At 37.6% G+C, this 15,689-nt stretch overlaps 1 protein-coding gene across 32 annotated transcripts in view; it reads right to left on the bottom strand.

Annotated features, from left to right (window-relative positions):
- The window catches only part of Epb41l2 (erythrocyte membrane protein band 4.1 like 2), a 199,187-nt gene that overhangs the window by 3,755 nt on the left and 179,743 nt on the right, over positions 1-15,689 (bottom strand). For all 32 annotated transcript variants that reach the window (XM_074074649.1, XM_074074742.1, XM_074074794.1 and 29 more), the window contains one exon: positions 13,200-13,308. In XM_074074649.1, coding sequence (XP_073930750.1) covers positions 13,201-13,308 — 108 coding nt within the window. In that variant the 3' untranslated portion in view covers position 13,200. The remainder of the gene's footprint in view (positions 1-13,199; positions 13,309-15,689) is intronic.

The following is a 15,689-nucleotide window of genomic DNA, read 5'->3' as shown; positions in this document are numbered from 1 at the left end:
TTTTTTCATAAAAAAATACAAATTTCACTTTGTAATCAGTCACAAATTTGTTAAGAAAAGCTAAAATAATTTGTTTCAAAGCTATTACAGGAAACTCGGAGTACACAGGAAATTGAAAATGATAAATTTTTAGGGGGCGGGAGAGGGATGGGGCAGCAGTACTAGGGCTTGAATTCAGGGCCTCACACTTATTAGGCAGGCACTTTACCACCTGAGCCTGATAAATCTTCATCTAAGAGAAAACCTTCAAAATTTACTCAGCTAAATATAGAGAAGAAACAATGATCCCATAAACTCAAATGTCATTTATATCCATTTATTCACTCTAGAAAGCATAACACTAACTCTTTTCTGGTAGTATTACAAATGATAACTCAGATGTACTCCTAGTATTCCAAACAGCTTTCAGAATCAGAGGAAATTACACTTTAATGTTAAATGCATTTATGTTCTCATTCTTCAAAAAGCAGTAAATGAAATGTAACTCTTATGAGATACTGTGTGAATCAGAACACCTAGATTCTTCACTGCTCTGGATGAATAGAGAGGAACTTATTAAGTTTTTTGTTTGTCTGTTTTGATGGTACTACAGTTTTCAGGGCCTCAGGCTTACTAAGCAAGCCTGCATCTACCACTTGACCCAGACCCCAGCCCTTTGTTACTTTAGTTTGTTTTTAGATAGGGTCTCACACTTTTGCCTGGAATGGCACCAGATCTGGTAGGACCATAGACCTCTTACCTCTGACTCCCAAGTAGCAGGGACCCCAAACATGAGCCACCATGCCCAGCTTGTTTTTTGAGAAAGGGTCTAACTTTTTGCACAGCCTATTCAAATGTCAACTCCCCATCTCTGCTCTTCTGAACACGCACTACTATGCCCTGCCCATGTGTTAAGTTTTATTTACATATCTGTGTATTTTTTATTATTCTTGCACTAAAACGTATTCCTAAATTCTAAATATTTAGCTTCTGAACTAGGGAGGAAAAAGAAAGACGGATTCACTAATTTCATTGATACACAAGCATTAGACATTTTACATAGTTGTCCTTTGTAAGTATCACTTTCTTATAAACCAGATATTAGGTATGAATGATTAATCACATTACCCAACCAAACTGAAAACTAGACACTGGATTGTCAGGGAAGAGCTATAAAAATTTCAAGAACCTATTCTTTTCCTTTCTTTTCTTTAAGCTTAAATTCTACCTCATATTTGTAGAAGTCTGGACATCTCTGCCAATAGAAATTGATGTGCATTTACAAGTATTAAATAAACCTGTTTTCACTTTTACAACATACCTTGAGTTTGCACAAAGTCACAGCAGTTATTTATGGATTATAGTTTGTGTATTAGAATTGTGGTCAAGTAAACAAAAAAACTTTGGGCTGTACAATGTCTACATTGACACTGTATAATGACTACAATCATGCCCCCCAGCCTGTGTCCCCCTCCCCTTAGTCCAATGCATCGAAGTACTCTGATCTCATCTGAAAAGCACAAACCTTAGAGTTTCAAGAGACAAGAGGCTCATATATGGATCGCAATTGACAGCTCTCTACTTCACAAACTGATTTAACAAACTAAACAAACTAAATTAACTTTAAGCAGCATTTTACATAAAATTACTAGAAAAATTGCCTGTAAATTGTAAATCACTCATCCAGAGAGAAGTCTGAATAAAAATGCAAAAATATGGTTTTTATAAAATAATGCAAGAAAATGGTATTTCAAATTAAAGAAGATTCCATTACCACAGAGCAGTAATATAATCAGAAATTTTGAAACAGAAATAAAAATATTTATGTAAGACACAAAGCAATTATTTCCTAAATAAAACTAAGCTCTGTGCACTTGGGTATAATGTTCAATTTTAAATATGCTATTTAGTAGATTTGACAGTTATGTTCATGCTATGCTTTTGTTTTTATTCTTTTGTTTTCAATATATGCTGTTTGATTTTAAACTTTAAACAGAATTTGCACTGTTTACATTGTAAGAATCCTAGACACCAAAATTCAAGTGTGCTAAATTTCCATTTTTAACTCAGTAAGTAGTCAATTGTTAAAATATTTCTATGATATAGACAAAAGTATAGTCTACAAAGTGCTGCAAAGATTCTTTCAGAAAGTCAGAGTCCAAACTGGTTTCACAACCATCCTAAAACACTCTTTGCCCTTTTCAGGGTGCTGACATTTTCACCAATGGGGCAACAATGGCTGGCTGCTGCTGGCCTCCTAGCACAGGGCAAAGCAGCAGCAGCAAACTGTATGAGGAGTCACTACACTTTTTTGTTTTTTGAGATAGGGTGTCACTAGGTAGTTTAGGCTACCCTCAAACTCTTGATCCTCCTCTGTCTCAGCCTTGTGAGTGCTGGGATTACAGATGTGTACCACCATGCCAGGCCAAATCATAGTACTCTTCACTCACAGTAAGACAGAAGTCACTTTTACTTAATATCCCTGATGAAACAGAACAAATTATGAATTTTCTTACATCCCAATCCTTGAGTACCTGTCTTTGTAATATTCTGGGTGAGATGAATCGCTGAGTCTATATACACTACTTTGCTATACAATGAAGTGCAATGATGTCTAGATTGAAAGTGTTTGGATGAATGTGTGAATTGAGTTTTTTCATAAAACACTTCTTTTTATTTGAGAGAATTATGGACAAACTATCACTTTATGATCCCAACTACTGTACCTCTTCCAGGATGTAATACAGTTAGAATCATACCATATAATATGGTCTTTTCAGACAGACTTCTTTCATTTAGTGATTACTTTTAACTTAAATATTCTAAAATGTCTCAGCTTTTAGTTTAGAATGATAAATCTCAATAGGTATAATTCACATAAACAAAAGTTTCTTGGCCTTTTCAATAGGTTTTAGGAGTACAAAGTGGTCTTGAGACCATTACGCTTGAGAACTGTTTATATAAAAGCTGTGCTATCCCTAAGCTTTTGCTGTTTTCTTTTCTCAGATACCCATGTACCTGGTGAACAAAGAAAGGGGAAATCACATCTGGTGTCTTTTTCTTTTTAGTAAATGCAGCTCATCTACTAGTGAATCAGCAAAATGCCACCCCCTTACCCTGGTTTGCTGGAACCCACCAGTCTGCTGTTGGCCCTAACTTCTCATAAGACTCTCCTGGGGCCCTTGAGACCCATGCCTCATATTTAGGCCCATTCAGGACCACACTGACCCAAGTCCTGTCTTCTCTGAACAAGTTATGTTACACACAATGGCAGACACACTAACACAATTTCACTTCAAAGAGAAAAATTCAGTTCAATGTTTTACTAGAATTAAAGGTAAGCATGTTTACTTTTAGGAGATTTAATTTTGAAATGTTTCCACAAACTGTTTTGTTGTTTAAAGACTTATGTTTTATCATGATGCACCTCATAAATATGTACAAATACTTTATACCAATCAAAAATGAAAAAAAGTTACAAATAAAAAAAAAATTTGTGTTTTTCTTTTACATAGCTGAAGCTGTCTACCCTCCTAAGGAGGTTTTTCCAAGAAGCACCGGCCTTTCCTCCACGCTCTGTACAGTCTAAGCATTTTTCTTTTTGATTGTTTTTTTTTGCTTATTTGTTTTTTCTTTTAAGCCGCTCACATTCCTGTGCCTTTGAGGAGGAAAAACTGAGGAATCAGTGACCTCCTCAGTCCAGTCACATGGTTTCTCTTTAACGCTAATCATAATTTTTATGATAGAATCTTTATGCTCAAGACATTCAAATCACTCAAAGAATTACCTCCTTGCAGCAATTCCTGAACATTCTGTCAAACAAAAACATCATGCATTAGTTCTATCTTATAACTTGTTATAAGCAAAAGAATGAGAGAAATTTGAAGATTATTCTACTTTTCACTCACATTTAAATTCACTGCTTTTCTTTTTCCACCTGTATATTTCCTCACAGGCAGGACAACCAGAATATGTTCTTTTACTTCATTTAAAACATGAGTATTTTACAAAATACGGTTTTACTTGTCTGCTTAGCTTTTTATTGAAGATGCAACTTCAAACACTCATTCAAAATAAATTTTTCTAGAATGAATCAAATACATTGGTGGAAGTTTATCTAGACGAATCCCTCTGCAAAGCCCTATGCAGTGTGGAATCTAAATAAATGAGTGCTTCAGGCTCTGCCACTTACCAACTATGGAGGGGACTTAACCTCACTTACACCTCAGAAAGGAACTAACAGATAATAAATGACAAAGATCTGGACACAAAACTGGACACAGAATAGGCAGTCAGTAAGTGTTAGCTAATATTATTTTTATAGCTCTTCATAGTTCACTGCTTGGTTTGCTTCTAAATTAAATTTAATCCTACTCTTAAAGATAGGGTACCCAGTATTCTTTCCCCATTAACAACTGTCTGAGTGGCTTACCGGGTACTTCATTTAACCTAGCATTCTTTCGATCAATATCACTATTGGCAAATTATCACTAAAGGACAGTGGTGACAATGCTATTCCTGTATCCAAACGTCCTATGCAAAGATCTACAAAGTAATGTCTAACTACAGTACTAACATGGAATGTAAGATCTGAGACTTGCCTTCCACAAAACTTTCCAGTTCTGTTGGGAACTGGACACACAGTCCCAGTGTAGGATTTGTTCTTCCTGATATCCATCCCATTGCTTTTCTGTATCTCTTCCCTCTGACCAATTTCCACTCATTCAGATTCTTCCCAACACTCTGCACAGATGAGCTTTCTACCATTTTCGGGGGGAAGTTTTTCCCAGTCTGCCAGTTTCTCCTGTCAATTGTCACAGCCCTTTATTCTAGGCTTCTCTTCAAACATGCCTGTTCCTATGCTTTTCTTGCTCATGCACACAGTGAGTTTCACACACACACACACACACACACACACACACACACACACGTGAATCCAAGAAAGTAACAAGACCAAGCTATAATGTACGGGTAAAGAACAGAGGCTTAGAGAAGGAAACCCAAAGAGAACTGTACTCTGTCTCTAGGAAGAAAGCACTAATTCCCATATTCACCATTATTTGTCTGCCTTTTTTTTTGTTTGTTTAAGAGGAAAAACACTGGGTTCATTTTTCTGTTCTCTTTTGTTGATTAGCTGTATCTATGATATCCCATGAGAACTCTTATCTCTTTAAAATAAGGCATTGACGAAGATTTCTAAGATTGGCTTAATACTTGGCCCTAAATCTAGTAAGGTAAGGTGTTCTCTCAAATCTTGTGGAAACGCAGTATGAAAGTATTCTACAAAATCTTAGAGCTTCTTTTAAGTACCAAGTGGACTATGTAAGGTTACACTGCATACTTTATTCTAGGTAAGCTTTCATCAATCTTAGGTTGAGAAGATCAGTAGAAGGCAGCAATGGGAAAATGTAGCCACCAAAGCTTGGAAAATGGTAACAAAACCTATAAATTTTAGAACATCTTTGAAACATAGATGAACAGAACTTGAATTTTTGCTGTACTTTTTATTTTTAGTTAAAAAGAAAGGTTAGTGAGAATTCATCTCCATATCCACTTTTTTCACTTACTATTTGAACAAGCATGGACAAAATCGCTTCTGTCGAAGTTAAATAAAGATAATAAAACACTACTCCATATCCCTGTCAGTCAGTCAGTCAATCAGTCAGTTCCTTTGTTTCCTGTTTGTCTGTCTATCTCTCTCCAGTCCAAGAAAAATATACTACGAGCCACTAACATGAGCCACATATGCATTTCAAAATTTTCAGAAGTCACATTTTAAAAAGTAAGAACATGCAGACTTCATTTTAATATAGTCTATTTAACCCACTATACCCAAATTATTTCAATAAGTAACCAATAAAAAGATTAGAAGTAATTTACTACTTCTTACATATTTGAAATCCAGTAAAACTTTACACATACCAACACATTTCAATTTGAACTAGTCACACTGGAAGTGCTCAGGAGCCACAGGTAAATACTGGCAACTATGTGGGGGGCAGAGCAGGACTAGACTCACTGGCTTTGATACTAACCAGACTATTTTGATTCACGAAAGGACCAAGATGTTCTTGGGATTGTAACCCTCATGAGGACAGGAATATCTTAAAATCAACCCCCCCACCACCACACACCTACTCACACACACTAACTGCCATAGCAAAAGTCTCTCTTTCTGTCAACCACATTTACAGCTTTAAAAATTGTTTCTGGGATGCCTAACGGAAAGGTCTTGAGACACATCTATATCTGGCTTTAGGCATGAGTGGCACTTTCTGACTAAGTTTCAGTGAGCTACAGCAAATTAATCCAATCTCTAGAATAATTTCCTCATAAATAAGGTCAGAGGGGACAACAGTGCTGGATATGCAGCTTAAAACTAAATGTTCTTTTAACTTTCACACTCTTACTAAAGTCATAACTGTTGTCAGGTGGGTAACTTATGAGCAAGGAGCCTGGGCACCAAGCACTTCAATGTGAAGGGCTCGTGGAACTGTGGGGGTTTGGAGCTCCCTAGTCTAGGGCAGCAGGTCCTACTTAGCTTCACTCTGTAGCCAAGAGGGAAGCAGGCTCAGTATTTCAGAACCTTTGAGTTTCTTAAGATTGCTTGGTATCTTCCACTTTTAAACATTAATAAGTTAAAATTCCAAAGCACACTAGGCAAACCCAAAACACAACAAAACTCCAGACATGGCCTGCATGTCTCCTATCTGTCAGTTTTATCTTGTTCTTCTGCCCCACTTTTGGTGTCATGTTTAATTCCTAATAATAATGAAAAAACTGGGGGGACATGCAGCATTTGTGACTAACAGGTAAATAGCTATAACAAATTTATAAGGGATAAAGACAATAAGCCCCTGAATAGACGAATGGATGAAAGATACCGAAATACAAGTTTTATGTAAGTGTGTGTAGAATGTGAGTGTATGTAGTACAACCTCACTAGTAATGAAAAAAATACAGTAAGATATGTTCTTTCCTTCCTCATGACTAAAAAATGGGGAAACAATGTTCTTTCTTAACCAGATTGGTAAAGAGTTTTTAAATGTTTTATACTACTTAGTGTTGGTAAGGGTGTTGGGAAACAGATGCTCAAAAACTGCTAGTGGGAGTCTGTACTTTTAGAACCTTTAAGGAGGGCAGTTTGATAATATGTCAAAAACTCTTGGTGGCTCACCAACTCTTCATTTTTTTAAAGACACTTGTCCTAGGGAAACAGTGAGATTAATATACAAAAATGTACACAGAGGTATTATTTTTGCATCTGTTTATATCCTTGTGAAAACTGAGAGATAACTTATATGCCCACTCAACAGGAGTTATTTAGGTAAACTATCAATGAATCCATCCAGTGTCTGTTGAAAAAGATGATGTTAATAACAAATAACACCTACATGTACAGGGAATTGGGGGGAAAAACAGGATATGTAACAGAGCCTACATCCAAGTAGACAGGTATGAATGTGTTAAGTATGTGAGCACACACACTGTGAAAGGAACAACCTACCTCTGAGAGTAGGGACTTAAGGGTCACTAACATTTTCTACTGTGATTCCTTTATAAAAAAATTGTAATTTTTCATTTAGTATCAGAAAAAACAAATAATAGTTTCATTTGGAAAAAACAGTCAACAACAACTGTTTCTAAGAGCAAACCCTGGGGAATACACGATGAGCTGATGTTTCTATGTGTATAGTAACAGTGGCACACAGACATCTTTTGTTGGGCAATTTAAACATGTTTTAACTGGCTCAATGGTAATTCCTGCCAGATTTGTAAATGTTACGTTAGAACAAACATTCCACAGCATTTTAGAGTAAAAACTGTGCCTAAAACTCACTAAACCTAAACTGGCTTTTATTTCTTCATTTTAGGTGTGTTTAATCTATATTGCAAACTAAACTACAATAAGATGCTGATTTTAGATATGAGGCTAGAATAACTAAGGAAGCAGAAAAACAGGCAATATATTTGATATGCCTGAAAAACTGCAGCTCCAGAGGCCAAGAGACTTCACTTGTTCTTAAGAATGGGTGTTGCACACCGCCCCCCCCCCCCCCCCCCGCCTCGCCCCAGGCCACACGTAAATAAATGGCTTGTGATTAGCGCACATATCACATGATTCAAATTACAGATGTCATCATGAGTACAAACTGGGAACCCAAGCGTAATGTGTGCCTTCCCTGCTCTCCCTGTTCCCTCATTTCCATCACTCACAATAGTACCCTCTGGTCCAGCTATTCATGATTTTGGACTGGTCTACAGTATGAGGTTCAATGCTCCTGAAATTGCCTGGAATAACCCCCTTCTCTACTTTCTTCATAGAACAACTTCTACATACCTTGATGCTAACATGAGAAGACATCTCTGACACACTATTCTGATTTAGGAATATTTCCTTTTCATTCCTACCATACCAGGTTTAGAACCTATCACAAAATTTGAAACTATTCTGCTACCACCAATTTATTGCCTTTATTTATTTGATACTTCCATAGTAAAACAGTAGCTGATACCAGTGAGCACTCCATACATATCTGCATAATGACCAATGTAAGAATGGATAAAACAAGTGAATGAAAGAGCAGCTATTCTTCCATCCTCTCATCCCATCACTGCTCACTGCTCTCAGATGAAAAGGAGGCTCTCTGTTCACTTTTTGCCCGACATCAATGCTTATTACTCCAGGAGTTGAGAGCACATCTGAGGGCTGGGTTCAGAGTACCTGTGATGCCAAATGAAGCAGAGTCATGAGCTCCCTCCTGTCTTATGACTAAGACTACACATATCATATCACCAAAGCCTGGACCCCAATCCTCATGATTAGGACTGACTGGGAACACCATTCCAGTGGTACAAGATTGCTAATATTTTGTGTCCACTTGAGGGCTCACAAATATGCATTTGGGATGAACTAGCAGGAGGGAATAGCCCTTGAAAGAACATAAAGATTGAGTGAAGTGCTCATCTGAAGTGTGTGTTTTCTTTTTAATAGAGTTCGCATTGAGCTCCTCCTTGCCTCATAGCTGCTCACCATCAGCTGAGAAAGGCAGACTTGGGAGGTTCTTCCTCTCTCTGTAGGTTGTTCTCTGACCATCTTTGTTTGTTCCTTCTATCCCTACTTTCAATTTTGATCAAAAGCTCAGTGCTACCCCAAAGGGCAAGGGAAAGTCAGGAGGGGAGTTTTACCTGCTTGAAAAAGGGAGAGAAACAAATATATCACAAATAGTTGTTCTTCTTTTCTGACTTTCGGACATTGTCCTGGTCCTACTCTTTGCCCTGGCTCACATGCTACCTGAGTGGGATTCTGGCAGAGCAGTCAAAGGGGCAGCTGAGGTAGGACACACTTCCTAGCTCTGACAGTCATCAGCAAAGGAAAATTTTCAAGAGGGACTGCAGCCCATAGGGAGCAGAAATGCTAAAATCACTGAAATACTGAGGTGATTCCCATTTCTCCTCTACGCTTCAAACTCAAGATTGTTTCCCAAGTAGTAGGCTAAACTTTGGTAGTTCAAATCCCTATTTGTTCTCTCATCACACTTTATTTCCTTCACAGCACTTGTTGAATTTGCAGTTATACTCTGTTGATTGTTAATATTCACACCTCCCTTCCTGGAGCATAGCCTCCTCTAGGAAGGGGGCCAGGCTCATTTTGTCTACCACAGCATGCTCAATACCTAGCCCACTCTAGCATACTTGAACATTTGTTAATATCTTTTGAATGGATAAATGAATCTTTCCAAATGTATCTAGTTTGCTCACTTTTTATGTGAATTTACACTTTAATTTCCTAAATACATTTATCAAAGAATCTCATAAAAAGCTAGCCTCTGGGCAGGTAAATTTCAAAAGCTGTGTGTGTGTGTATAAAAATATATGTGTGTCCACTACAAAAATAAACATGAAGTACCTATGTAATTCATTTAAAAACTTAATAAAATGCTGTAAGTGAAGGTGAGGATATTAGTAAGGTTTTAATTTTCTCTTTCAGTGATTAAAGAATAAGTAAGTGATGCATAATATTTGGAGGAAAAAAAATGCCCAGTGTTCTCACTTTACCTTTGTATAGTACTCACTTTTCTACTTATCTTGCTATATCCTTAAAGTGATCCTATTCAGTTAAGACAGGCAAATGTAGCATCCCACTGACTTGCCTAAGGTCATCTAGTTTGCTATTTGGTAAGATTAAAACACAGTACTAAATCTTCTAACTCATAGATAGGTAAGAATATTCTCACCCTTCCATGCATAAAATCACCAGGGAAATTCACTTCAAAAATAAAAAGATCAACATTCACCTATAACACAGTTCTTTTATTCAGGCAACTGAACATGATTTTCTAAAATTTAAAAAAAACTTCTGTTTATAAGCCCATTTAGTACCTAGTGTTGAAAACAGTATCTAAAGAACAAAGGTAGAATGGAGAAAAATAGAGGAGATGAACCAGTTTGGGTTATAATACATTTATATATGGAAATATCACAATGAAACTCCCCGTATAGCTATCTGAAACAAATAAAAATGCCTTTTTCCAAAAATGGAGAACAGGAAGGTAAAGCAGGTCCTGTCTGGGGGTTGGTACACCAGTGGGAGGTGGGAAGAGAAAAGGAAAGGGTGTAGGAGGTGAATATGGTGGAAATATTATGTATACATGTATGAAAATGGAAAAATGACACCTGTTGAAACTATTCCAGGAATGGAGGGAGGAGGATAAAGGAGGATGATGGAGGGGGTGAATTCAACTATGATGCATTACAAGAACTTTAAAAAATGTACCCCAGTACAACAATAATAAAAATAAATAAAGCAAAGTACAAGGAATAAAGTTGTTAGATACAAGATCAATAGAGTCATTTGTATCTAGGTAAGATTTATAAGACTGCAACTGGCTTTAAAATTATATAATTTTACTGAAAGGCAAGTCATTTTTTCATGAAGACTTAATATTATAAAACTATACTAACTACTCCCCACACTGAAATGCCAAGTAGAGGCAATTCCAAATTAAAGAACTACAGGCTTGAGGATATAGCTCAGTGATAACTACTTGCCTAGTATATGTGAGGACCTGAGTTTGATCCCTAGCACCACAAAAACCCACAACCAGGAATCTGATTCTGAAATTAATATGGAATAGAAAGTGCCAAGAATGAAGACAAAAAAAAAAATGGGGACACATCCTACAGATGTTAAAATCTTTTATAAAGATACAGTAATCAAGATAGTCTGGCACTGGAACAGGGATAAACATGTGGATTGAGTGGAAATAATTGCACTAGAAACACACTTCATGTGAGAAACTTGACATAGGAAACTACAAATAAGAAGGGCAAAGGATGAGTTCTTGAACAAACTGCAGAAATGCTGCCTATGTATAAAGGAAACAAATGTTTTCCATCATACAGAAAAGACAATTTCAGATGAATTAAGGATTGATATATGAAAAACAATGTTGAACTTTCCAGAAGGAAAATATTTTAATACCTCAGAATATGGGAAGAACATAAACCATAAAGGAAAAGCTTCACATATTCAACTATATTATTAAATGAAAAAAACACACTACAAACCTGAAGATATAGGCAGCACATAAAATTGCAAAGTATTAATATACAGAATTTATCAAGAATCAAAAGACAGAGAGAGAAAGGGAGAGCATGAAAAAGAAAGCAAGCAAAAGCAGGTAAAAGAAGCAAATAAACATATCATAGAAATATTTTGAGTTTTCTGGTTCTTTATATTTTCACAGAAAAATATCAATGGCCAATAAGCGTATGAAAATACGTTAATGAAGGAAATGGAAATTACAATCACAGTTATACAGCATCTCATAGCTACCAGACTGGCAAAAGTAAAAATTCAGGGGAGGCTGCGAATGGTGGAGGCCCTCCGTCCCTGTGGATAGAAGAGCATGTGACCTTGCAGTGCAAGGTGGAAGATGTGTGCTCCATGATCAAGCCATTTTTATATTATCTACCAATTAATTGATCAATGTACCAATTACTTTTTTAAAAAGTAATCTCACTATACAGCCTGTGTGATAAGACCTGCCTTTCAAAGCTATAACAGATAATTGTGAATAGGTAATTATGAAGAGTAAAATTCATTTCACTAAGAATTCTTTAGTCGTCACACAGAAGCAACATGTAACTAATCTCCTAGTTTTGGCCACTATGATCTTTTGCTAGCATGCATAAAATGTGATAGACACCTTTGTAGGTAAATCTTTGTAGATATCTCTAAGAAAAATTCTTAAAAGTAGTTTAAATATAGGCATGTTTAATATAAATGTTTTGAGATATATTCTGCCAAAATGTCTTATAGGAAAACTAACTTTTTTCCTACAACCTCCCCATCACTGGTTAAAACCATAAGTTTTACAAAATTTACAGGTGAAAACTGGTCCACTGAATTTTTAATTTGTATTGATTTACATAACAGTGAGGCCAGATACTTTTTTGTTCATTGCTCATTTTTCTTCTTTTTTTTTTGGACAATACTGGGATGTGAACTTGGGGCTTCATGCTTGCTACCCCTTGAGCTACTCTGCCAGCCCTGTTCACTTAATTTCTCTTACTCCTCTGCCCACATTAGCTGAAATGCTTAAATCTTCTTAATGACATATTAGAGTTAATATTTTCAGGATATTGATAATCCTTTCTCTGCCAGATATATTAAGCTTTGTCATATATCATTTACTTTTTTTTTCCTTGGCTCAACTAAAGTTTTCAATTTTTACATAATCGGAAGTCTTTTCCTTATGGTTCATCCTTTTTTTATTGTTGTACTGAGTGGAGGTACACTGTACAGTTCATTCTTTAATTAATGTCTAGATTTAAAAGATACAATTCCTTTCTGTGTGATCCCTCTTACTAAAAATCTGTCAGTATGAGGTTACAGAGCTTTCCTCAAAGGGTCATTGCAAACATTAATAGAACTTACACTAACATGCTTGATAGAGAGGGAAACAACACATAATATAATTGTTAGCAGCCCCTAAATATATTGCAACTATTGACCTTACATATCCAACAGGCCAAAGAGTTTATAATCAGATATACCTGAACAGATTACTTGGGAATAATAGTCTAAAAAGAGTAAAAATAAGTCTAAAGAAACCTCACACATACAACAGGAAACAGAGTTACCAAAAATGAAATTACGTTTCTCAGGATAACAGAATAGTCAGAAGAAAGGCTGCAAACATAGGCTCTCTTACCTTATTCTTCCCCCTCCTCCGCCAACTCTGTTTCTTTGTGCACTACCACTCTTGTGACTGACATGTCAGGGTGCTGCTCTTTGGCTTCCCTGATTGCCTGAGCCAGCGCCTGGCAGGTTCAGAAGAGAAAACAGCCGTTAGTTGAGGAATAAGCTCCACCTCAGAATGGCAAAACACAGGCATACTCATCAACTGCAACTCAAGCTCAAAGCCAAAATGGTATTAATTCTTTATTTAAGGAAGCAGGAGGATTGGAGCTGAGTTCATTTCAGAGAATGCTTTTCACATTCTCAAACTTCCCATTCCTCCAGTCCCTTTCAAGTGATGATACATGTAGGAGAACAGCTTGGCTTTGAATCCCAGGTTTGTACTCATGAGATCTGAAGTAATGTAGCTTATCCTCCCTGGTATGGAACGGAGCATGCACAACAAGCAGGCAGAGCAAAGCAAGGCCCAGTGGTGCACACCTGTGGTCCTAGCTACGCAGGAGGCAGACATACGAGGATCTCCATCCAGACAACTTCAGCTAATTAGTGAGAACAAACTAAACATAAAAGGACTGGGGGTGTGGCTCAAGTGGCAGAGTGCTCACCAAGGGCCAAGGGCCCTCCACCCTCCACCCCGCCAAAAAAAAAGAAAAAGAAACCTGCCAACTAAGTTTCCATAAAAGAATGCCTCTTCAATGAGCCAAAACAAGACATTTCTTTTCCACTGTCTCAGTCAGGTGAAGGGTTTATTCCATTATTAAGATTCCTTTGAATGTAGGCAAGGAACTAAGAAAGGTGTCTGTCAATAATAGTAAACTCACACATGATCAGCATCAGTTTCCTCATTTAATTTAAATAGTTCTATCATTTCATTATAGGCTTTAAGGAAAAAGTAAACCCACTGTGAGCTTCTGGTAACATATGAGAAGCCACAGTTATTTTACTCAAAAAAGTTTATGCCATCTTATATTTGATGATCTGACCAGTTTTAAAATAACTGAAGCACATCATACAAAAGTGATACATATCCTCACATTAGCAGTCCAGGCTACAGCATCATCATGGTTTTTGTTAAGTGAGGAATATCTCAATGTGATGCTTATGTTTTAGATTGTGTTATTTACATTTGCTATTTACATTTGCCTTTCTCAAGCAGCACTACCTAGATTTAAGTTTTCTTTTTTCTTTCTTTTTTTTGGGGGGGGGGGAAACTGGGGTTTGAACTCAGGGCCTACTTCTTGAACTGCTCTACCAGCCCTTTTTTGTGATGAGTTTTCTCAAGACAGAGTCTCGCCAACTATTTGCCTGGCTTGCCTCAAGCTGTGATCCTCCTGATCTCTGCCTCCTTCCTAAATAGCTAGGATTGCAGGTGTAAGCCACCAGCACCCAGCTAGATTTAAGTTTTCAGGTGAAATGGAGAAACAACGGCTGTGAGATCACCCCAATATGTGTTTCTACTATGCCAATGAAGGTGAGCTCCTGCCTAGCACACCACAGAATTCAGTAAATGCTTGTTGAGCATGAGTCCCAGAGAAAAAACTAAGAATCTAGGTGGCTCTACCTTCATGTCAGAGAAACCTCAAGACTGCCCCAGTGGATAGCAGCAGAATAAATCCTCTCTATGGGAAACAGGAGGCTTGGTTTCCACGTGGGTAATTATTTTCCATGATAAGCATTACTAGTCATCTCCTAGACATCCTCACTCCTAAGTTAACATTTAAGGTCAGAGCAAAACTCTAACCTTTAATGACGTTGAAGGAATTTAAAAAAATTATTATGAGATATATAAATATAATCATGCTTATAAAAGTCAAAATATTGAGGACTAATTTTCTGTTTAGGCATAAAAAACATCCATTTCTCTATGATCATGTGATAGAATAATGTTGCCATTTTGTGAATCAGCCAAAATGGCAGCCCCGCCCTTAAATTCCCGAGCTCTAAGACAGCCCCACCCCTACCAGAGACTACTGTGCATGCACTAACTTCCTTACCCTCCCCCTTCTATAAAAGCCACTGCTCGCCCAGGCTCGGGGCTGCGCCATCTTTTCCCCGGCCAGCCTGGCAGTTTGGGCCTGCCATTAAACTTTGCTCTATGGACGTGAGATTTTTTCTTGTGAGCTTTCTTTGAGAGCGGCGTTTTTCCTAATATTTGGTGCTGAAACCCGGGATCGCATTGAGTTCCCAGCACTGACCTTGCTCTCCCGGCTTTCTTCTGGGATCTGAGCTGCTTTACTGGGGACCCCTGATCCTAGAAAGCGCCACTTGCTCACTAGCTCACACAAGTTCCTCCACCCCAGCGTGCCTCCAACCGCCATCCACCACCAGCCAATCTTCCCTTAAGGTCCACTCTCCCTCAGTGAGTCCTCCTCACACACAGAGCTGTGGTCTCTCTCATTTCCTCGAAAACCGTAGCGTTAGGTCGCAGCTCACTCTTGTCCCAGGAACTGAGTTCCCCACTTGGGACTGTGGACCCTCCAAACACCCCCCCCCCCCCGTAGTG

This window comes from Castor canadensis, chromosome 1 (genome assembly GCF_047511655.1).
Source record: "Castor canadensis chromosome 1, mCasCan1.hap1v2, whole genome shotgun sequence".
NCBI classification, from domain to species: Eukaryota; Metazoa; Chordata; class Mammalia; order Rodentia; family Castoridae; genus Castor; species Castor canadensis.
This window is presented reverse-complemented; position numbering and strand designations above follow the sequence as displayed.